The sequence below is a fragment of the Cetorhinus maximus genome, chromosome 19 (assembly GCF_964194155.1).
Source record: "Cetorhinus maximus chromosome 19, sCetMax3.hap1.1, whole genome shotgun sequence".
NCBI classification, from domain to species: Eukaryota; Metazoa; Chordata; class Chondrichthyes; order Lamniformes; family Cetorhinidae; genus Cetorhinus; species Cetorhinus maximus.
In genome coordinates this window covers 82,460,966-82,485,424 of record NC_135897.1, presented here as the reverse complement: position 1 = coordinate 82,485,424, position 24,459 = coordinate 82,460,966, and the positions used below count along the sequence as shown (strand labels likewise).

Genomic DNA, 24,459 nt, shown 5'->3' with positions numbered 1-24,459 from the left:
GGGGCAGCTGAGGGAGGCCAGTGGAGGGCACAATTCCTCCTGGAGAGGGAAGTCAGACTGTGACCCCCGCACCCACGGAGTCGGTTTCGCCATGAGGAAGAGGATAGCTGCTGTGCTCTCCGAACTCCCCTTGAGGGGGTCAGTGAGAGGCTGATGACCCTACGCCTGCATCTCAGCCGTAACCAATGAGCCACTGTCATCAGCGCACGTGCCCCGATTTTAGGTTCCAAACATGAAGTCAAGGAGAGGTTGTGCTCCGATCTCGATGACGTCCTTGCTTCCACCCCCAGGAACAACAAGGTCATCCTCCTAGGTGACTTTAATGCCCGATTGGATGTGACTATGAAATCTGGAGTGGAACTATCGGCAAGAATGGCCAGGGGCTGGTCAATGCCAATGGCATCCTACTCTTGGCTAAATGAGCCCAATACGGTCTGATCGTGATGAACATGGTCTTCTGCCAGAAGAACCAGCTCAAGACCATGTGCAGGCACCTGAGGTCCGAGGCAGAGACCTGAGGGATGTGGTTGTCACGAGGGCCGTGAAGGGCTCTGAATGTTGCTGGATGGACCTTTGACTTGTGCACTCGGTGATGAACATCTGCCTGGCGCCACGACACCAGAGGGCCCAAAAAGCCGCCCGGAGAAAGCTGAACGTTGCTGCATTGAAGGACCCGGGACTGTGGGAAGAGTTCCAGGCCCAGTTGCACAGTGCACTGGAGCAAGTGCCCATCACTGATGCCATTTCCATGGGAGTAACTCAGGACACCTGCGCAAAAACTCCAGGGGGATTTCCTTCCTGTCTATCATGGGTAAGATCCTGGCCCGAATCCTCCTGAACTGCCTTTGTCCAGTCGCTGAGGAGATCCTCCTGGAAACCCAGAGTGGCTTCCAACCATCCCGGGGTACTGCGGATGTGGTCTTTGTGGCTAGACCCAGGGAAAATGTCGGGAGCAAAATCAAGAACTGTTCCACACCTTCATTGACCTAACCAAGGCGTCTGACTCTTTAAATCGTGAAGCTCTATGGATTGTCCTCCAACGCTTTGGTTTCCCGTTGAAGTTTGTTACCATCCTGAGACTCCTGGATGACAACATGGCCGCCACTGTCCTGAGCGGAGGATCTGAAACTGACACCTTTCACATCGGACTGGGGTCAAACAAGGTTGTGTGATCGCCCCACCTTGTTCACCATTTACCTGACCATCATCGCCCACCTCACCCGAGATGAGCTACCGCCTGGTGTCAGCATTCAGTATCGTCTGGATGGGGAGCTCTTCAACCTTGGTTGCTTCCGGGCAAAAACAAAACTTATCACCATGGACATCAACGACTTTCAGTTTGCGGATGACTGCTGCGCAATGGCTCACCCTGTACAGGACATGCAAAGGACACTTGACCTCTTCAACACCTCGTATAAGAGGCTTGGCCTGCCCTTAAACATCGCCAAGACGAAGGTCCTTCACCAACCTTCCCTGGGCCAGTTGAACATCCCCCGCACCACCCACACAGATGGGGTGGCTCTGGAGTGTGTGCAGCACTTCCCTTATCTTGGCAGCCACCTCTCCCAAGGGACTAACGTCAATGAGGAAGTCCAACACCAAGTCAACTGTGCCAATGCTGCCTTCTTCAAGCTGTGCCAACGTGTCTTTGACAACAGGGACCTTTGGAAGTCAATAAAGGTTCTGGTTTATAAGGCCGTTGTGTTGACTAACCCCCTCTACTGCAGCGAAACTTGGACTATCCACCGACACCACATTAAGCTCCGATCAGTGGTGCTTGTGTCGAATCCTGGGGATCAAACGGGAGGGCTGCCGGACTAACACGAGCATCCTCCCTGAAGCAGTGTCTATCAGTATTGAAGCCCTGCTCCTGCGGAACCAACTCCGATGGATGGGCTATTGCGTCCGGATGCCCAAAAACCGCCTCCCTCGGCAGGTTCTCTTCTCACAGCTCTCCGTTGGCCAATGCTCAAAGGGCGGCCAACTAAGAAGGTATGGGGAGACGCTCAAGGTTGCCCTAAAGCACGGAGACATTAACACCAGTGACTGGGAGGAGAATGTTGCCGATCCTCGGCATGGTAACACCTGGTCCATCAAGGCGCAAGCCACTTCGAGGCTCAGCCACTCGACAGCGAGGTGGAATGGTGGCGGGAGAGGAAGGAGAGGAAAGCCAACCCGGGGCTGCGATTTCCACTCCCCTGCGCAACAACGTGTCCCCAGTGCGGAAGAACATGTGGATCTAGAATTGGGCCCCTCAGTCATCTGAAGTCTCACCAAGCCTGATGGACGCCATCCTTGATTCCCAAGGGACTGCTGACAGTGACTAGTCCTAATCTCACAAAATTACCCAGATTCCACAAAGATCCCAGCAAATTGGAAAACTGCAAATAAAACACTTCTGTTCAAGAAAGGACGAAGGCAGAAAGCAAGAAGCTAGACGCCAGTTTTCCGTAACAGCTATCTTTGGGAAAATGCTGGAATCTGTTATTAAGGAGGTAGTAACCGGACATTTAGAAAATCATAATACAATCAGGCAGAGTCAACAGGTTTTCTGAAATGGAAATTGTAGTTGACATATTCATTAGAGTTTTTTGAGGTTGTAGCAAGCAGGGTGGGATCAAGTGGATGTAGTGTATTTAAATTCAACTCATAAATCTGGAATATAATGGCGACTGTGAAACTATCATCAGTTGTTGCAAAAACCTATCTGGTTTGTCCTTCAAAGAAGGAAATCTGCCATCCTTACCTGGTCTGGCCTACATGTGACTCCAGACCCACAGCAAATGTAATTGACTTTTAATTGCCCCCTGAAATAGCCGAGCAAGCCAGTCAGTTCAAGGTCAGTTAAGGATTGGCAACAAATGCCAGCTTTGCCAGCAATGCCCATCATCCGATGAAGAATATATAAATTCAGTCAGATCAGCCATGACCTTACTGAATGGCAGAGCAGGCTCGAGGGACCAAATGACCTACTCTTGCTCCTATTTCTTATGATTGAAATCAGAAACTCATTATGTGGCTTTCGAGCCAGACATCAGTGAGAATTGCAGCTCTTGGACAAGGTGTTGACAATATCGATGTCTTTCCCACTCACTCAGGAGCCTTTCGACTTTTTTTTACTGGACACATTTTTACAGCGGCAGGTTTCTCAAGTAGGTGTGTGTTTTGTTTCTCATGAAGGAACTGGCTCAATTTGACAAGAGAGGCTTCTACGAGGGCAGAATAGCAAGAGCCATTGTAGAAATCATTCAGCGGAATGGCGGAGTGATGAATCTCGATGATCTCAAGGAGCACACCAGCACAGAAGTTACACCATCCTTCACAGACTATAAAGTAAGTGCCTTGATTTATGTTTCCTGATATGCCCTTTTAGCGATAATCAAGATGAGGAATAGCTGTGGAGAGCTCCTATGGTGAACTGTGTTCAGTCAGAGATAGCACAGATCAGATGGAAAGGTAAAACATAAGCAGAGAATCCAGGAAATACTCAGCAGGTCAGGCAGCATTCAGGGAGAGAGAAATTCAGTTAACATTTTAAGAACATAAGAAATAAGAGCAGAAGACCAAACAGCTCGTGGAGACTGCTCCGCCATTCAGTACAATCACGGCTGCTCTTGGGTTTCAACTCCATATCCCTTGATTCCCGGAGAGACCAAAAAGTCTTATCTATCTCAGCCTTAAATATACTGAACAATAGAGCCTTCTCAACCCTCTGGGGCAAAGAATTCTAAAGTTTCCTAACCCTTTGAGTGAAGTAATTTCTCCTCAGCTTAGTCATTAACGGTCACTCCCTTATCCTGAAACTGTGCCCCATTGTTCTAGGTTCCACAGCTACGGGAAACAACATCTCAGTATCTACACTGTCAAGCCCTTCATAATGTTGAGTATTTCCGTGAGATCACCTCTCATTCTTCTAAACTCCGCCCAGTTTACTCAGCCTCTCATCATAGGACAGCCCTCAAAAGGTATCAACTTAGTGAACCTTCGCTGTACCGCTTCCAACACGGAGACCAAAATTGCACACAGTATTCCAAGTGTGGTCCCACCAAAACCCCATACAAATGTTGCAAGACTTCTTTACTCCTGTACTCCAGTCCCCTTGCATTAAGGGCCAACATGCCATTTGCTTTCCTAGTCACTTGCTGTGCCTGTATACTAACATTTTGTGTCCCTTATACGAATGCACCCAAGTGCCTCTGAACATCGACATTTAGAAGTTTCATTCCTTTTTAAAAAAAATACATCAGCTTTTGTATTCTTATGACCAAAGCGAATAGTCTCACACTTTGCCACATTTCACTCCAGCTGCCACTTTGTTGCTCACTCACTTAGCTTGTCTATATTTCTTTGCAGCCTCTTATGTCCTCCTCACATCTTGCATTCCCATCTCTCTTTGTATCATCAGCAAACTTAGATATATTACTCTCTGTCTCTTTATCTAAGTTATTAATATCGATTACAAATAGCTGAGGCTCCAGAGCTGATCCTTGCGGGACTCCACTAGTCACAGCCTGCCAACTTAAAAATGCCTTGTTTACCTCTACTGTCTGCTTCCTGTCCTTTAGCCAATTCTCCATCCATGCTAATGTATCACCCCCAACTCCATGAGCCCTTATCTTGTGCATTAACCTCTTGTGTGGCACCTTATTAAATGCCTTATGGGGGAGGCAGCGACGTAGTGGTATTGTCACTGGACTAGTATCCTAGAGACCCAGTGTAATGCACTGGAGACCTGGGTTCGAATGCGACCACAGCCCATGGTGGAATTTGAATTCAGTAAAAAATCTGGAATTAAAAGACCAATGAGGACAACAAAACAATTCTTGCAAAAACCCAGCTTGTTCACTAATGTCCTTAGGGCAAGAAAAAACTCCAGACCCACAGCAGTGAGGTTGACTCTCAACTGCCTTCTGACCAAGGGCAATTGGGGATGGGCAACAATTGCTGGCCTAGCCAGCAACACCTACATCTCATGAGTGAATAAAAAAAAATCCAAGCCTTCTACATCTACTGATTCTCTTTATCTCTCCAACTATTTACATCAAAAAAAAATCTAATTAATTTGTCAAACAGGATTTCCTTTTTGTAAAACAGTGTTGACTTGTTCTAATTATCCTATGTTTTTCTAACTTCCTTAATCATAGATTCCAGCACTTTCCCATGACTGATGTCAGGCTAACTGGTCTGTAGTTCCCTCCTTTCTTGAACAACAGTGTCACATTTGCTCATTTCCAATCTGCTGGGGCTGTTCCAATCTCGGGAATTTTGGAAAATTACAGCCAGCGGCATTCACTATCTCTGCGGCTGGCTCTCTTAGAACCTTAGAATGTAGGCCATGAGGTCCTGTAACTTTGTTGGGTTTTAGTTCTTTAAGTTTCTCCAGTACATTTTTCTGTGCTGATATTAATTATCTTAATTTTCAGACTCTTATTAGTTGCTAGGTTACCCTCTAATTCAGGTATGTAACTTGTGTCTTCTCCTGTAAAGACTGACAGATTTGTTCAATGTCTTTGCCATTTCCTCATTCTCCATTATAATTTTTCCTGCCTCTGTCTCTAAGGGACCAATGTTTACTTTAGCTACTCTCTTCCTTTTTACATACCTGTTTTTATTTTCCTGGATAATTTATCCTCATTCTATTTTTTCCCCTTTCAACTTTTTGGTGGCCCTTTTGCTGGTTTCGTAAACACTCCCAATTCTCAGACTTGCTACTATTCTTTGCAACATTATAATCTTTTCTTTTAATCTAATACTATCCTTAACCTCCTTAATAAACCATGGATGGATCTTTCTAGCTGAACTTTTGTTTTGCAATGGAATGTAATTTTGTTGACCATTTCGTATTGTTTCTTTCAATGTTTCCCGCTGTTTATTTACCACCATAGCTTTGTTTCTTATTCATTCATGGGATATGGGCTTCGCTGGCTGAGCCAGCATTTATTGCCCATCCCTAGTCGCCCTTGAGAAGGTGGTGGTGAGTTTCCTTCTTGAACCGCTGCAGTCCATGTGGTGTGGATGCTGTTAGGAATGGAGTTCCAGGATTTTAACCAGGCGACGGTGAAGGATCGGCGATATATTTCCAAGTCAGGATGGTGAGTGACTTGGAGGAGAACTTACAGGTGGCGGTGTTCCCATCTCTCCACTGCCTTTGGCCTTCTAGATGGTAGTGGTCGTGGGTTTGGAAGGTGCAGTCGAAGGAGCCTTGGTGACATTACTAATTAACTCTGCCTCTTGGCAAAATACTAGATCAAAAATAGCTTTATCCTTAATTGGTTCTACAACATTTCTGGTCAATGACCAGTTCTCACCGTAATTGGCTGACAAGAGATCCTACCTGATTTGATCTGTATTTCCAAAATTTTCTACTTTTCTCTCAGATTTACAGGATCTGCAGTATTTTGCTTTTGTCTCAGGTGCAAGCATGTTCCTTGTCCATTTCCCTGATAATGCCCTAAACATTTTCATTGTATCAGCTTGTAAATATGCTTGGAGATATGAGTATGAATTTTTTCAAATTAAAATCCGTGGAAAATATCTGCTATAATGTTTTAACTTGTTACGCAGTTTCCTCTTGCAAAGAACCAAGTACCGATACATATTGCAGGAAATTGCTGTGGTAGTATTTGTTGTGGCGATTGTATATACATTTATATAACAACATTTACATAACAATGTATAAACTGATCAATCGATAAGTGTGCATGAGTAAACTTACTTAGGTTGCTTATCAAGATAATGAACAATTGGTGAGTAGTGTAAATCCAATGAATAATAATGAACACAACGCCCGCTGAACTGCACTGGTGTAGGAGTCAAGAGCACGTGTGGTCTGAAGGTAAAGTGGGAGATAGCTGGATCAGGTTCTGCAGAGGCTGTTCAATTGTTTTGTCCCTATTTTAGTATTTCCAAACCAAATTCCTGTGTTTACAGTCATAATGGAAACTGCTTTTGTAAACTTGCTGTAATGTAACTTAACCTTCCTGGCATGTTGAGTGCTACAGCATCTCCTGCGGTAGGAGGAGGTAATTATAGTGTAACATGTTTACATAGGCCCTGTACATTATAAATGTGGACAAAGAAAAAAGTTAACATGAAGTACATGCAGACATAATTTTTGAAATATAGATCCTATAGCTACACGTGCCTGTCCACAAGAGACCCATAAGAGACGCATACTGATCACTATATTGGTTCTGCTATTGGACCATTTGGCTCTGGCCATAGAGTAAAAAGGCAAACAAGTTATGCTAAATCTTTATAAACTGGCTAGACCTCAACTGGATTGTTCAGTTCTGGGTATCACACTTTAGAAAGGATGTCAGGGCCTTAGAAAGGGTGTAGAAGAGCTTTACTGGAATGGTATGCGGGTTGAGGGACATTAGTTGTGTGGAGAAGCTGGGATTGTTCTCCTTAGAGCAGAGAAGGGTGAGAGGAGAATTGATAGAGGTGCTCAAAATCATGAATCGTTTTGATAGACTAAATAAGGCAAAAGCATTTCAGGTGACAGAAGATTGGAAACCAGTGGGCATAGATTTAAGGTGATTGGCGAAAGTACCATATGAGAGGACGATGAAACGTTTTTTTACACAGTGAGTCGTGATCTGGAATGCGCTGCCTGAAAGCGGGGTGGAAGCAGATTCAATAATAACATTCAAAAGGGAATTTGTTAGGTACTTGAAAGAAAATATAAGGGAAGTGGAGAAAGAGCAGGGGAGTGGGATTAATTGAATAGCTCTACCAAAGAACAGACACAATCACAATGGGCCGAATGACCTCCATTTGCGCTAGATTCTATAATTCTGTCGTTTTTTAAAAAATAGCTTTACTTGGCAGGGTCAAGAGATTTCACTTAAATGATTAAAAAGACAAGAAGTTGGGAAAGGTTGTTTATTGTCTATTTCATTTTCCCTCTGACTTTAGAGTTTGAGGATCTGGGAGCTTCCTCCAAATGGACAGGGAATCACTGCTCTAATGGCCTTAAACATGCTGGAGAACTTTAACATCAAAGGTAGGAGACTGAAAGACTCTGAGAGTGACCAAGGCACGAAGCCTGCAGATCGGTGACTTGATCGCTCTGCCAGAGCCAATCCTCTTTGGGTGCACCCAGTCGCACAATCAATCTTAAAATGTTCACGATGAAATATTATTCGGTGACCTGACATGGATAGTAACTGGTCTCAAGGAGGTTATAATGCAGAGAGGGTTTTGTATTTGGAAGGAGTTAGTACCTGAGAATGAAGCTACAGCACTTTCACCATTGTCTGATTCCGAGGGTATTGTGCAAACTAGAAGGTGCTAATTTCCAGTTCGTTCTCTTCCTGTCAGAGGTGCTGCCCTTCAGATGAGACATTAAACTGACGGTCCCCTCTGCCCTCTCATGTAGATGTGAAAAACCTTATCATGCTATTACAAGGAAGAGAAGGAGATTTCTCCTTGGTGCCCTTGTCTATATTTACCCTTTGACCAGTATCATTAAAACAGCTGATCTCCTCATTAAACCATTGCTGATTGTGAGACCCTACTATGTGCAAATTGGCTGCTACATTACAGAAGCACCTTTTTTTTAACGTTCATGGGACGTGGGCATCGCTGGCTGTGCCTGCATTTATTGCCCTTGAGAACTGAGTGGCTTGTTAGGCCATTTCAGAGGGCATTTAAAAGTCAACCGCATTGCTGTGGGTCTGGAGTCACATGTAGGCCAGACCAGGTAAGGTCAGCAGATTTCCTTCTCTAAAAGACATAAGTGAACCAGATGGGTTTTTAGGACAATCAACAATGCTTTTGTGGTCATCATTAGACTTTTAATTCCAGATATTTTATTGAGTTCAAATTTTACCAGCTGCTGTGGTGGGTTTTGAACCCGGGTCCCTAGCGAATTACGCTGGGTCTCTGAAGTACTAGTCCAGTGTCAATGCCATTACACCCCCGCATCCCTCATTGGCTGTAAAGTGCTTTGGGACATCTTGAAGTCACACAAGGCATGATATAAATGCAAGTTAGTTATTTCGCAATGGCGCTTGAATTTGTAATTTACTGACTTATTTAATTGCAGCTGCTGCATATTTTTGGGCTGACACTTCCAGAGGATTAAACTGGGTGGGGCAGCCCAGTAGAATCTCGTCTTGTCATTGGGTCCCCATCCCTATTGTTTGCTCCTTGCCCACGTAGTTCCAGAAGACTTGGCTGAACTCGAGCAGGAAGTTCCGGGGGCTGAGCTGGAGATACTAAGAGATAAAGCTCTCGGAGAAAGAGCCAGGCACCGAGAAGCAGCTGCAATTCACTCGTTCCGCTTCCTTTCCAGAAATGGGCCACAACAGTGCCGATTACATTCACCTGCTGACTGAGGCACTGAAGCTCAGCTTTGCCGACAGTTTCTGGTTCTGCACTGATCCAGCCAAGGTCAAGGTGCCCCTGGAAGAGCTGCTCTCTAAGCATTACAGTAAACAACGCTCAGAGCTCATCAACATGCAAAGGTGAGGCTCACAACCTGACATTTGAGCTAGCAAGCTCTCAATCTCCACAATATAGAGTATATAGTCATGCTTATTTTGGAATATATCTCACTTATTTAATCTTCTGAGGGAAGATTCTGCGTGAATGTCCCTGAAGATCATCACATGAAAATTCAGGAGCTCTCCACAACACTCCCATTCCAACTCTCTGGTTGCACGCCAGTGATGAACCTTTACCTCCACTCTGCTCACAAGGCCCAACCTCACATTATGCATTGTATAGCATTTAACCATTTCCACTCTTATATCTATGTTTGCTTGTTCTAGATTCTCAGTCGCTTATCAAACAGTCTAGTCTGTCCCATTGCTTCATAATTTTAAATACCTCAGATAAATCACCCCTTTACGTCCGCTGTCTAATAAAAACAGCCTCAGTTTTTTAAGTCTTCCTTTGTACTTTCTCTGTTGCCTCATTGTCCTTCCTATAGTGTGCTCCCTGAACGACATACAATGCTCCAAGTGTGGTCTTACTAAAGTTTTGTATAGATTCACCATTACATCTCAATGTTATAGTCAATGCCCCCTGTTATAAAACCCAGGATTCTGTTAGCTAATTTTATAACCTCATCCACTTGAGGTGCTACCTTTAATGTCTCAGTTTAAATGGTCTGATATAGAACTGGCTACAAGCTGGGGGATAAGTATTCCAGCCTATAAGGTCTTTAGGATTTTGGTGCTTTTGGATTAGAAAATTGCGACTGTTACCCTGTTATTTAAGATGAAACGTATACACATATGAACATGCGAAATAGGAGCAGAAGAAGGGCATTCAACCCCATGAGCCTGCTCCATCATTCATTAAACCATGACTGATCTGTTTGTGTTTCGAGTTCTACATTCCCATCTACCCATGATAACCTTTGATTCCCTTGTGTAACTAGAATCTACCTACCTCCGCTTTAAAAATATTCAGTGATCCTGCTTCCATTCCTTCTGAGGCAGAGAGTTCCAAAGCCGCACAACCCCCAGAGAAAAAAAAATTCTCCTCATCTCTGTTGTACAAGGGTGAACCCTAATTTTAAAGCAGTGCCCCCCTAGTTCTGGGCTCATCCACAAGAGGAAACATCCTTTCCACCTAGTCAAGTCAGACAGGATTTTATATACTTCAATTAAGTTACCCCTCACTCTTCTAAAGTCCAGTGGAAGCAAGTCCATCCTGTCCAATCTATCTTCATAAGACAATCCGCTCATTCCAGGGGCAGGATTTTGAGGTCGTCGGGGTCTGCTGCCCACGATTGGCCCCCCAACCACTCAGCGCTGCCGGGTTGGGGGCGGGAGGAACGCGAGCACAAAAGTCTGCGCATGCCGGGGGGAGTGCGCAACGAAAGCTTCCTGAAGGCAGGGAGCTGCCTCAGGGAGCTGAACAATTTTAACTTCAGAAATAAAAGATTTTTAAACCTTAAAAAAAATGTCCCGACAGAGGACTCACTCACACATTAACATAAACAGAATAAAAATTGTCAAAAAATTTTTGTTTTTTTTTTGAGATTAATGTTGGAAACCTCATCCCGCCCGTGGATGAGGTTCCCTAAAAAATCCAAAGGCCGCCTGGCCCGTTCGCCTGCTCGCCAACCATAAGTTTGGACGGGCAACAAAAGATAGCTTTCAATTAATTGATTAAGGACCTTAATAGGCCTCTTCATTGTTGGTGGGCGCGCTGCCAAATCTCGCGCGCACCCGCCGACTGAAATATTGCACGAGTGCGCGATGACATTGAGACGCTCGCCCGATGTCATCACACGTTATTTTACGCCCGATCGGGTCGGGCGCGGGCTCATTCACAGGACATAAAACCCTGCCCTGGGCATCAATCGAGTAAACCTCCTCTGAGCCGCCTCCAATGCATTTACATCCTTCCTTAAATAAAGAGATCAAAAGTACATACAATATTCGACATTCGGTCTTACCAATGCCATGTGTAACTGAAGTATAGCATCCTTTTTTTTTATTCGTTCATGGGCTGTGAGCGGCGATGACTAGGCCAGCGTTTGTTGCCCATCTGTAGTTGCACTTGAGAAAGTGATGGTGAGCTGCCTTCTTGAACCGCTGCAGTCCGTGTGCTGTAGGTACACCTACACTGCTGCTGGGGATGGAGTGCGAGGACTTTGACCCAGTGACTGTGAAGGAATGGCGATATATTTGCATGTCAGGATGGTGAGTGACTTGGTGGTGTTCCCAAATGTCTGCTGCCCTTGTCCTTCTAGATGGTAGTGGTCATGGGTTTGGAAGGTGGTGCCTGAGGAGGCTTGGTGAGTTCCTGCAGTGCATCTTGTAGATGGCACACACTGCTGCCACTGTGTGTTGGTGGTGGAGGGAGTGAATGTTTGTAGATGGAGTGCCAATCAAGCGGGCTGCTTTGTCCTGGATGGTGCTGAGCTTCTTGAATGTTGTAGGAGCTGTGCTCGATTCAGGAAAGTGGAGAATATTCCATCACACTCCTGACTTGTACCTTGTAGTTGGTGGACAGACTTTGGGGAGTCAGGAGGTGAGTTACTCATCGCAGGATTCCTAGCCTCTGACCTGCTCTTGTAGCTACAGTATTTATATGGCTAGTCCAGTTCAGCTCCTAGTCAATGGTAACCCCCACGGTGTTGATAGTGGGGGATTCAGCGATGATAATGCCATTGAATGTCAGGGGGCGATGGTCAGATTTTCTCTTGTTGGAGATGGTCATTGCCTGACACTTGTGTGCTACAAATGTTACTTGCCACTTGTCAGCCCAAGCCTGGATATTGCCCAGGTCTTGCTGCACTTGGACATTGACTGCTTCAGTATCTGAGGAGTTGCGAATAGCGTTGAACACTATGCAATCATCAGTGAACATTCCCACTTCTGACCTTATGAAGGATGGTCATTGGTGAAGCAGCTGAAGACAGTTAGGCCTAGGACACTACCCTGAGGAACTCCTGTAGTGATGTCCTCGAACTGAGATGATTGACCTCCAACAACGACAACGATCTTCCTTTGTGCTAGGTATGGTTCCAACCAGTGGAGAGTTTCCCTCTGATTTCCATTGACTCCAGTTTTGCTAGGGCTCCTTGATGCCACACTCTGTCAAATGCAACCTTGATGTAAAGGGCAGTCATTCTCACTCTCACCTCACCTCGGGAATTTGGCTCTTTTGTCCCTGTTTGAACCAAGGCTGTGATGAGGTCAGGAGCTGAGTACCGTGGCGGAAACCAAACTGAGCGTTAGTGAGCAGGTTATTGTTAAGCAAATGCGGCTTGATAGCACTGTCGACCAACTCTTCCATTACTTTACTGACGATTGTGAGTAGACTGATGGGACGGTAGTTGGCCGGGTTGCAATTGTCCTGCTTTTTGTGTACAGGACGTACCTGGGCAATTTTCCATATAGCAGGGTAGATGCCAGTGATGTAGTTGTACTGGAACAGCTTGGCTAGGGGCGCGCGGCAAGTTCTGGAGCACAAGTCTTCAGTACTTTTGCCGGTATATTGTCAGGGCCCATAACCTTTGCAGTATCCAGTGCCTTACTTTTATGTTCAGGGAAGGGAGGGGGAAACAGGAAACTACAAGACCCATCAGTTTAACATTATTTGTGACCAAGTTGCTGAAATCTGTTGCCAGGGACAGAGTAACTGAGAAATATGAACTGACCAAAGAGATTAAACTTGGAGTTGTGAAGGGTAGGTTGTACCTGACTAATCTCAATCAAGTTTTTGAGGAGGTGACTAACATATAGTGGATAGGGGAGTGTCTCTGAATGTATCTACATGGATTTTTATAAGGCATTTGATAAGATTCTGCAGAAGAGATTATTAGCAAAAATGACTGTATTGGAGGTAACCTTACCACATAGGTTGATAATTAATTGAGAGGCAGGAATCAGAAAGTAGACATAAGGGAAATGTATTCTGGCTTTGAGATATGATGAGTGGTGTTTCCTAGGGCCTGTATATTGTGATGCCTTGGATGAAGGAGTTTTGCATGTCTCAAGTTTGCAGCTGACTGTGCGCGAAGAGGCACAGCAAGTTGTGTAGATAATAGTAGGAAAGGGACACAGATACACCAAGGGAGCAGTTATTACTGTGACAGTTGAAGGGTAATGTGGTGATCCACTTTGGAGCTGAGAAAGATAAATTGGAATATTTTCTAGGACGCTATCTACTGTGGAGAAACAAAGGGATTTGAGTGTCCACGTATAAAACCATTAAAAGCTAAAGCATAGCTACAAACAATAATCAGTAAAGGGTTACATTATCCAGTCTGGTTGCATGAACTGATCTTGTATTCTTTTGAATTTAGAAGGCTGAAGCAAGATCTAATCAATGTTTTTGAAATGATGAAGAGATTTAATAGGGTAGATGCGGAAAATGCTTTTTGCTTGAAGGAATCGAAAACAAACTTGCAGGCTCAGTTGATAGTTAATGCAGATCTTAATCTGAGGGTCATGGTTTTGAGCCCTACATTGGGTGATGGTGATTGTTTAGGGGGTATTGGTGGCATTGTGGTACTATCAGTGAACCAGTACTCCAGAGGCCCAGGCTAAAGCCTTAGGGACATGGGTTCAAATCCCACCATGGTAGCTGGTGAAGTTTAAATTCAGTTAATTAATCTGGAATATAAAGCTAGCCTCTGTAATTGTGACCATGAAACTATCATCGATTGTTGTTAAAAACCCATCTGGTTCACTAATGCCCTTTAGGGAAAGAAATTTGGTCTGGCCTGCATGTGACTCCAGACCTGAAGCAATGTGGTTGACTCTCAAACTGCCCTCTGAGATGGTCTAGCAGGCCACTCAGTTTAAGGGCAATTAGGGATGGGCAACAAATGCTGGTCTTGCTAGTGACGCCCACATCCCATGAAAGAATAAAGGGAGAAAAAAAAGATTTAAGAAAATCTGGATCTCACTCTCTTTAAGTCTGTGCATGCTGGAGGTCAAATTGCAAGAAATTTTCCGGACTGCCATTGATCGATATTTTGTGAAGTAAGGTAAAAGAGTCAAGGGATGTGGAGCAAAGCTGGACAAATGAAGTTGAGATACAGATCAGGCATTGAATGGCAGAACAGGCTGAAGGCACTGAATGACCTACTCCTGCTCCTGTGTAAACCTGAATCCCCAAATCCCTCTGCACTTGCCCTATTCAAAGTACAAATATTTAGGTCAAAATTAAGTCAAAACCTCATTTAATGAGGTTATTTACAGACTAATCGTTCTTCAGTCGATTATTTTTTATGAGATACCGGTGAATGTTAGGGCCCATTGCTTACCTTAGATTAAAGTATATGTACTTAAATTAGTTGCAAGTCTTGATATTTGGAGCTGTATCAACACCAAGTCAAAGAGACATGTGGTGGAAATGATGTATTGACCCATTAGTAACCATTTGTAAATTGTGGTGGACTTTATACTTTGGGTTTGCTCGAGGTCCTAATCGGGTTGCTTTTTACTTCCATGAGCTTTCTCTTAGGTTAAGCTACCGTTTTTTTCCAAAACGCTGGATGTGTTTTTTGTTTTCAGTTTACTGGCCATAAATTTAAAAAAAATAGATAATGTATTTTTCAGGACTCGTGGTGTGTGACTTTTTGTTTTTTTCTCCTTTGCCCCTTGTGGATTATTAGGATAAACAGCCAGTCTATCCATGGCAACCCTTGTGGGACTGGTGGTGACACTGTTTACTTTACAGCGGTGGATGCGGAGGGAAGTGCCTGCTCTTTCACCAATAGCAACTGCTCGAACTTTGGCACTGGACTTGTACCAGAAGGCTGTGGATTTGCCTTACAAGTGAGCAGAACGACAAACAGCACACACACCTTTCGCGACAGCAGCGGGAAGCTATCTGCAACTAGGAAGTACTGCGTAGACTATATGTAGAGAAGACATTCGAGCGTTATAGGGAATAGTGGCCCGTGGAAATAAATAACCCATCTGGGAACAGTGAGCCTAAGAACTCATGAACCATGTCAGTGGTTGTGACTGATAATGCTTGAGCAGGAGACTGAGTATTGCATAGAAATTACAGCACAGAAACAGGCTTTTTGGCCCAACACCGGTGTTTAATCTCCACACAAGCCTACTCTCATCCGATCACCATATCCTCTTTTTCAATCTCCCCTCATCTGGATGTTAATGTAGCTTCCTCATAAATGAATCTGTAACATTCACCTCAACTACTCTATCTGGTAGTGCATTCCACATTCAAAGTTTCTCCTGAATTCCTTGTGGATTTATTTGTGACTATGTTATACTTATGGTAAAAGCAAAAAACTGCGGATGCTGGAAATCCAAAACAAAAACAAAAATACCTGGAAAAACTCAGCAGGTCTGGCAGCATCTGTGGAGAAGAACACAGTTAACATTTCGAGTCCGCATGACTCTTCAACAGAACTAAGGAAAAATAGAAAAGGAGTGAAATATAAGCTGGTTTAAGTGGGGGGTGGTGGGACAAGAAGAGCTGGATAGAGGGCCAGTGATAGGTGGAGATAACCAAAAGATGTCACAGACAAAAGGACAAAGAGGTTTTGAAGGTGGTGATATTATCTAAGGAATGTGCTAATTAAGGGTAGAAAGCAGGACGAGCAAGGTACAGATAGCCCTTGTGGGGGTGGGGTGGGGTGAAAAAACAATGGATGGAAATACATTTAAAAATAATGGAAATAGGTGGGAAAAGAAAAATCTATATAAATTATTGGAAAAAACAAAAAGGAGGGGGGAAATCGGAAAGGGGGTGGGGATGGAGGAGAGAGTTCATGATCTAAAATTGTTGAAGTCAATATTCAGTCCGGAAGGCTGTAAAGTGCCGAGTCGGGTCCAGTGAAGCTCAACGTCTTCCGACTCGGCACTTTACAGCCTTCCGGACTGAATATTGACTTCAACAATTTTAGATCATGAACTCTGTCCTCCATCCCCACCCACTTTCCGATTTTCCCCCTCCTTTTTGTTTTTTCCAATAATTTATATAGATTTTTCTTTTCCCACCTATTTCTATTATTTTTAAATGTATTTCCATCCATTATTTTATCTCTGCCTTTTAGCCTTTTTCGATTCCTTCACCCCACCCCCACTAGGGCTATCTTTTACCTTGCTTGTCCTGCTTTCCATCCTTAATTAGCACATTCCTTTAGATAATATCACCACCTTCAACACTTCTTTGTCCTTTTGTCTGTGACATCTTTTGGGTATCTCCACCTATCACTGGCCCTCTATCCAGCTCTTCTTGTACCCCCCCACCTTAAACCAACTTATATTTCACCCCTTTTCTATTTTTCCTTAGTTCTGTTGAAGAGTCATGCGGACTTGAAACGTTAACTGTGTTCCTCTCCGCAGATGCTGCCAGACCTGCTGAGTTTTTCCAGGTATTTTTGTTTTTGTTTTATACTTATGGTGCCCAGGTTTAATCTCCCCCAACAGTGGCACCAGTTTGGTGTAGCCTCCTAATTTGTATCCTAAAGGTTTGATTTTCCTTTCATTATTCTACTCTAAATCAGGTGGGATCAAAATGCAGGGAGCAAACTGACAAAGCGGCCTACAATCAAGGCCGAGAGCGAGGGAGCATTGCACTGTCAGAGATGTCCTCTTTTAGATGAGATGTTAAACTGAGGCCCCATCTTCCTGCTTGGATGGATGTAGGAGATCCCATGGCACTATTTTGAAGATGAGCAGGAGAATTATTCCCGGTGCCCTGGCCAATATTTATTCCTCAGTGAACGGCACAAAAATCAGATTATCCGGTCATTATCACATTGCTGTTTGTGAAAGTTTGCTGAGCACAAATTGGCTGCTGAGTTCCCTACATGGCAACATTGGCTTCCCTTCAAAAATGACTTCATTGGCTGTAAAGCGCCTCGAGACACCCGGGGGTTGTGAAAAGGCGCTATGTAGATGCACGTCGCCCTTTTTTCTTTTTAATCTGCCTGACCGCTATTTTCCTCCCTCACTCCCGCAGCAACCTATCCTGTTCCAGACTGAACCACGTGTAAATAGTGGGGGTTCAGGCTGGGCCTTGTGAGTTGGCCCATTTTCCAGCCTTTCTTTGATGTTTCCAGAGACTGTCAGGAGACGTTTTGGGAGTTGGGGCGGGGGGGGTGGGGGGGCGGGTGGAGGGGGCGGGGGAGGCGTGTGGCTGGGGATCAGTGATGGAGAAGCTACTGGCATCTCTTGGAGGATCCTCACTTCGAGACATAAAAACACGCATCCTTTTTTCAGGCTTGGCACTATCTGAGATCTTAGCAAAAAAAAAATCTCTCTCATGACCTTTGAACCTCTTTCATCCCGTTTAAGCGATTGCCTTTCCCTTGGATGCTCTATCAGAGTTTCCTGCTTGGTGATGGCTGGTAGCCGTTTACTGGTGGGAGACCCCAATGGAAGCTCACCCTGTATAGTTATTGACCAGCGCTCAAAAGGCCAAGACAAGTGCCTGGCTGAACTCAGCGCCCAGCCGAGGTCCAGCGTCCAGTTGACATCAGTGCTAGACTGTACAGGGCATCAGTTACTCTGCTATTCTTTGGCCCTCCACCATACTGAACCACCGTGTTGAACTTTCTCGCCAATAAAACACTAAAGGGAGCAAAACCACACAAAAACACCCGAACAATGTCACACAGAGCAAGGACCCAGAGCAATTCTTATTTCTACATGTCTTTCGATGCCAGCCAAACAAGAATTCCCCTGCCTTATCTGGATGTCATCACTGTCTCACTACCAGAAAATGGTGGGGGTGGGGGGGGGCTTTGATAGAGGAACTTCACTATAACTGGGAAGGAATTTAGGGGTGAAACTGGACAGAGGCAGGCTTGCAAATCAAGCAGAAACAGGATTGCTGCCCATTATTGAACATACCCGACATTCAGCCGATTTGTATCAGTGGAACTGAATATGGCAAGGAGTGTATGACAGGCAACCAATACCAGGTCAGCTGTTTTGTGTCCCTGCCCATGTCCAGTTTCAGGCTATGTATACTAAGCAGACATTTTTTGTTGAGCACTGAACATTAATATATACTGAAACATTTTGGTCGAATATTTGGAACCGAGGTTAATAATATTGAAAGATTATTGATTTTACCCACTGTGTAAAAAAAACTCTTATGACTCATAGTCACTTTGCAGAAAACGCCTTTAATATCGATTTGGTTCATTTTTTTTTTTTCATTTTCTGTGTAAGGAAAGCTTGGAATATATATTAGATCTTACCAAGAACAGCCATTCACCGGCTGTTTATTTCCTTCCTGAACACTCGTCACATTTACCACTCGGAGCAGTTCTAACTAAAACACCCTTGAGGTGTTTGGCTGCAATAAGGTTCACTTGGGGCTCTTGCCTGTAACCTGGAAGGTTGTGGGTTCAAGTCCCATTCCAGAAACTTGAGCACATAATCTAGGCTGACACTCCCACTGCAGTACTGAGGAAGTGCAGCACTGCTGGAGGTGTTAAACTGAATGTCTATAGGATTTCTCAAGTGGACGCAAAAGATTTCATGGCACTATTTCAAAGAAAAGTCAAGGCGTTCTCCCTGGTGTCCTGGCTGATACTCATCCCTCAACCAACATCACTTAAAAAAAAATCAGATTATCTGATTAAAATCAGATTGCTGTGCACAAATTGGCTGCTGCACATCTCCACGGTCAAAAGTACTTCATGGCTGTAAAGTGCTTCTTCGGGACATCTTAAGATTGTGAAAGGCAATATATGACTTTTCTCTTACAAATTGTATATTATTCTCCTTTGACTTATCATAAAAATTGTATATTATTCTCCTTTGACTTATTGTTTTAGAACAGAGGCGCTGGTTTCTCGCTGAGCCCTGAGCACCCAAATTGCCTGGCACCAGGAAAGCGGCCTTACCACACCATCATCCCCGCCCTTGCCACATCTGCTGCCACTGGACAATTTGTGTGTAGCTTTGGGGTGATGGGTGGGTTCATGCAACCTCAAGGCCATGTGCAGGTAAAGTTTGTTACTTACTGGGCACTGGGCTGTGCTGGGTGCAAATAGCTCTACTTCTTTGTTACTTGCTTTGTCTAGCAGTAAGTTAGATGGCGTTATTTCATGCTCCCTTCGTGGTCTTGCCTCCTTATCTCTGTAATCCTCCCAAATATCTGCGATCCTCTCGTTCTGGCCTCGTCTGCATTCCCAGTTTGGCAGCCATCTCTTCAGTTGCCTAGACCCCAAACTCTGGAATGCCCCCCAAACACCTCTCTGCCCCTCTACCTCACATTCCTCCTTTAAGACACTTCCCGAGAATACCTAGCTTTTGGTCATCTGCTCATGTGGCTCGGTGTCGTACTTTGTTTTATAATGCTCCTGTGACGTGCCTTTGAGACGTTTCATTACATTACAAGTGCTTTATAAATATAAGTTGTTGTCGTTGGGTGTTGCTGGCAAGGCCGACATTTATTGCCCATCCCTAATTGCCCTTGAGAAGGTGGTGGTGAGCTGTCTTTATGAACCGCTGCAGTCCATGTGATGTAGGTACACCCACAGTGTTGTTAGGGAGGGAGTTCCAGGATTTTGACCTGGTGACAGTGAAGGAACGGCGATATATTTCCAAGTCAGGATGGTGAGTGGCTTGGAGGGGAACTCCCAGGTTGTGGGGCAGCGTTATTAGGCCCCGATGGGAGCACGGAGGTGGGCCGGTGCGTACATTTCCCGCTGCTGGCTAGTGTGCCAACTCCCGGGAACCATCCCCCCACCCGGGCCATTTTCCCAGAGGCGGGTTTGGAGGCCGGCAGGGCTTCCCACCTGCAATTGGCAGGTCGCCCATTCAGCTTGTTAAAGGCCTATCAAGCCTTTTTTCACCAGTTATATCATGGCAGATCTTTACCTCAATTGCATTTAGCTGCCCATACTATATACCTCTTGGTGTTGTTGACAGTCTCAAAGATTGTTCAGTCACAATGTTTTAAAATATAGAATTCTGATTGAATACTGTACTTTCATGCCAGATTAGGTCATTCACACATCCAGAGGGAACTTCCACTGATGTTTAGTCAGCCATTAACCAGGATCGGGAGCGTAAACTCCTGAAAAACCGGTACTGTCATTTCGGAACAACTGGTTCGCAGCTCCATCCGTTGGTTACATCAGGGATTTGCAGCTTCAGTTTTACTTGGAGAACTACCATTGCCATGACTCAAAAGAGTAGCCAGATTTGAACCTTGTTGCATTAGTGTCGTGTGTACCAGTATCAACCCTTTCTCTTGACACAACCATCAAATTTCCTTATCAGCCAGGTTCAATGGGCACTTCAAAAATTGCATATAAACAGAAAACGACTAAACCAGTTCAACAGTTTAAAGTTATTTAATCTGGTAAAATCTAATTTAGCTCATGAATTTAGATTAACTTCAAAATGCACAGAACTCTGCTATTTGAAACTGATATGGAAATAGAGCATAAAATGAGACCATTCCAGTAACAGTCTATGGTTCTGTCTAAGTGACAGAGTGCATTTATTAGGTAGCTTGGGAACAATATTCTGCTGATGTACCAAGAACATTGCAGGTAGTACCCATTGCATGGGAAGCAGAAAGTGAGTGTGGAGGAATGTAAGCGCAGAGCTATTCTGTACAGGACAGTTCCAATGTTTGTAACAGAAATTGCATGTTTTTGCAACTGGCCCACCTTCCCTTCCCTCTCCTTTATTCATCAGATTAGCTTTGGTTTGTTACACACAAGGATTTCAGTCTTCCCTGTCCCTTACGATCTACAGTTACGTAGTGAAATATCACTGGACTTGTAGTCCAGAGGCCCAGGTGACTTCTCTGGGGACATCGCGGCAGCTGGTGGAATTTAAATTCAATAAATAAAACCTGGAATATAAAGCTAGTGATTGGCATAAAAACCCATCTGATTCACCAGTGCCCTTTAGGGAAGGAAATTTGCCATTCTTACTTGGTCTGGCCTACATGTGACTCCAGACCCAAAGAAATGTGGTTGACTCTTAACTGCCCTCTGAAATGGCCTAGCAAGCCACTCAGATCAAGGGCAATTAGGGACAGGCAAGAAATGCTGGCCTCACCAGCAACACCCACATCCCATGAAAGAATAAAAAATAACAACAGTGTATTTATAAGGCGCCTTTATGTAGCCGTATGCTGTAAGGCCTTTCACCTGAGCATTATCTGAGCAGACGAAATGTGACACCAAGCCACAAAATAGAGATTAGGACAGAGGACCAAATGCTTGGTCAAAGAGGTAGATTTTAAGGAAAGTCTTAAGGGAGGAGAGAGCAGTGAGGGAGCGAATTCTAGAGCTTCAAGCCTTAACATCTGAAGGCACGGCAACCAATAGTTGGGTGAAAGAAATTGGGGGTGGTCAAGAGACCAGAATTGGGAGGAGCAGAGATCTCAGTGGGTTGTTTCTTATCTTGGTGAAGTCTTTCTAAAGCCCTTGTCCCATCACCCAGGCCTCTCAAAAAATGCCCTCTGCAAGTCTTGGATTCATTTTATTGGGCTGAACGAATTATGGCAAATATGAATGAAAAGGAACTAAGCTCCTCGAGCAACTAGCCAGAGTGCTGCATTGATAATCCAACTCATGCCTAGTCTCAACTTGGGATATTAAAACCAAGAGGTGTCTTGAGGATTGATCGGACCCGTTTTAACCGAGCTCCTTTCTTTACCTGCAAGGTAATGCTGAACATGCTGGAGTTTGGGATGAACCCACAAGAGGCACTGGATGCTCCTCGCTTTTGTGTGGAACGTGCAAAGTCAGGTAATTCTTCATTTTGTCAAATAATTGGATTGTTGATCGAGCATTTATAATTGAGCTGCAGTGGGAATTTAAGCAAAATATTTCTTGGCCCTTACATTATCCATCCATGTGCCCAAAGCTATGGGAGTGATCCTGGACTCCTGACCACACTCAATTTGTGCTTGAAACAGAGCAGCATTGGGCAGAAAATGGACCAACAGTTCCTCTTGATATTCTTGCCGGTGGGATGGGGGCGTGGGGTGAGGGAGGAGCACATATTGATCATTATCAAAGAGGAAGAAAGCTTAGAGTGAAAAACAGAAGCCTGAAAGGTGGGTAGGGTAGCAAAGCAAGAATGTGTGTGTATGTGTTGGGATGCGTGGGGCATTTGCAGGAGAGAGACAGGCACGGGGAACAGGACATGATGTTACCAGATCAGTCTGAGGAAAGAACTTGCATTTATATAGCACCTTTCGCAATCTTAAGACATCCCAAAGCGCTTTACAGCCAATGAGCTTTATTTTTCATGTACAGTCACTGTTCCAACATAGAGAAATGAGGCAGCCAATTGGTGCACAGTAAACTCCCACAAAACAGCAAAAAGGTATTGGCCAGATGATCTGCTTTAGTATCGTTTATTGAGGGAGCAAATATTGGCCTGAACACTGGGGAGAATTCCCCTTCTTTTCATCATTTAGTGCCATGAGATCTCTTCCATCCATGTGAGAAGGCAGACAGCGCCTTTGTTTAATATCTCACCTGAAAGTTAATATCTTACCTCCGACTGTCAGTGCAGCACTCCCACATCATGGCACTGGAGTATCAGCCTAGTGTATGTGCTCAAGTTTCTGTGTGGGATTTGAACCCCTAACTTCCTGACACAGAGATAAAAGTGCTGAGCCAATGCTGACACTCTAATGCACTTTTGGCTAACTTTTTAAATTGTGAAGTGCTGGATTCAACCTTATCGAAAATACTTATCAACATATCAACATATTACTTTCAGTCATAGTATTTGTTGTTCAGTAGGTCTAGGTTCTAAGTACATTGTGTTGAAACTTTTAAAAGACCTGATTAAACCTCTAGGGCAACAGCCTGGATTTATTGATTTATTCTGGTTGCTGAGTGAAGGTTGTGACTGCCTTCATATTCAATCGAACTTGTGATAGCTGGTGACATTCACATTGCAGGGAATGAGTATATAAAGAGTGTCATGAGAACAGGGGATGTTGCTACATTTTAGGGTGCTGACTCTGCCCAGCATCTTAGACCAGGCACATAGATAACTTCTCTCTCCCTGCATTGTACCCAGCCGATATCTGAATCGTTTGCAGCAAGCCCTGGGATTGAACAGAAAATCCTGATTCCAGCATATGCAGAATAAGCACCCTGCTAGACCGTAGTTTAGACTAACAACTGCTGTACAGATATATTATACAGTAAACGGATAAATGAACGGTGACAATGACACACGGTAGACGTTAGACTTAACTATCCCTTCTTGCAAGATAGAAAATAATAATCACTTGTAAAGAAGAAAGATTTGCGTTTATATAGCACCTTTCATGATCTCAGGACATCCCAAATCACTTGACAGCCATTGAAGTCCTTTTGAAGTGTAGTCACTGTTGTAATGTGGGAAGTACTGCAGCCAATTTGTACACAGCAAGCTCCCACCAACAGCAATGTGACAATCTGTGTTTGAGGATCAATATTGGCCAGGATACCAGGGATAATTCCCTGGCTTTTGAAATAGTGCAGTGGATTCTTTTATACCCATCCGCCGGCAGACAAGGCCTTGACTTAACATCTCATCTGAAAGACAGCAACTCCCAAGTATTGTTTGGAATGTTAGCCTAAACACTTGTGTCCTTGAGTGGAAATTGAACCCACAACCTCCCAGACATGAGAGTGCTAGTAATTGGGCCTATTATACTAAACTGCAGGCAAAAACAAAAATACCTGGAAAAACTCAGCAGGTCTGGCAGCATCTGTGGAAGGGAGCACAGTTAACGTTTCGAGTCCGCATGACTCTTCAACAGAACTAAGGAAAAATAGAAAAGGGGTGAAATATAAGCTGGTTTAAGAGGGGGGCGGGGGGTTGGGACAAGAGAGCAGGATAGAGGGACAGTGATAAGTGGAGATAACCAAAAGATGTCACAGACAAAAGGTCAAAGAGGTGTTGAAGGTGGTGATATTATCTAAAGGAATGTGCTAATTAAGGGTAGAAAGCAGGACGAGCAAGGTACAGATAGCCCTAGTGGGGGTGGGGTGGGGTGGAGGAATCGAAAAAG

The 24,459-nt window shown here is 44.4% G+C and overlaps 1 protein-coding gene across 2 annotated transcripts in view; it reads left to right on the top strand.

Moving 5' to 3' along the window:
- LOC144693973 (glutathione hydrolase-like YwrD proenzyme) overlaps positions 1 to 24,459 on the top strand; it is a 60,241-nt gene that overhangs the window by 32,646 nt on the left and 3,136 nt on the right. Inside the window, exons 6-11 of one of the 2 annotated variants that reach the window (XM_078564253.1) lie at positions 3,181 to 3,333; positions 7,921 to 8,008; positions 9,302 to 9,473; positions 15,095 to 15,257; positions 19,247 to 19,417; positions 22,102 to 22,186. In XM_078564253.1, coding sequence (XP_078420379.1) covers positions 3,181 to 3,333; positions 7,921 to 8,008; positions 9,302 to 9,473; positions 15,095 to 15,257; positions 19,247 to 19,417; positions 22,102 to 22,186 — 832 coding nt within the window. The remainder of the gene's footprint in view (positions 1 to 3,180; positions 3,334 to 7,920; positions 8,009 to 9,301; positions 9,474 to 15,094; positions 15,258 to 19,246; positions 19,418 to 22,101; positions 22,187 to 24,459) is intronic. The other variant, XM_078564254.1, reaches the window with a different exon arrangement.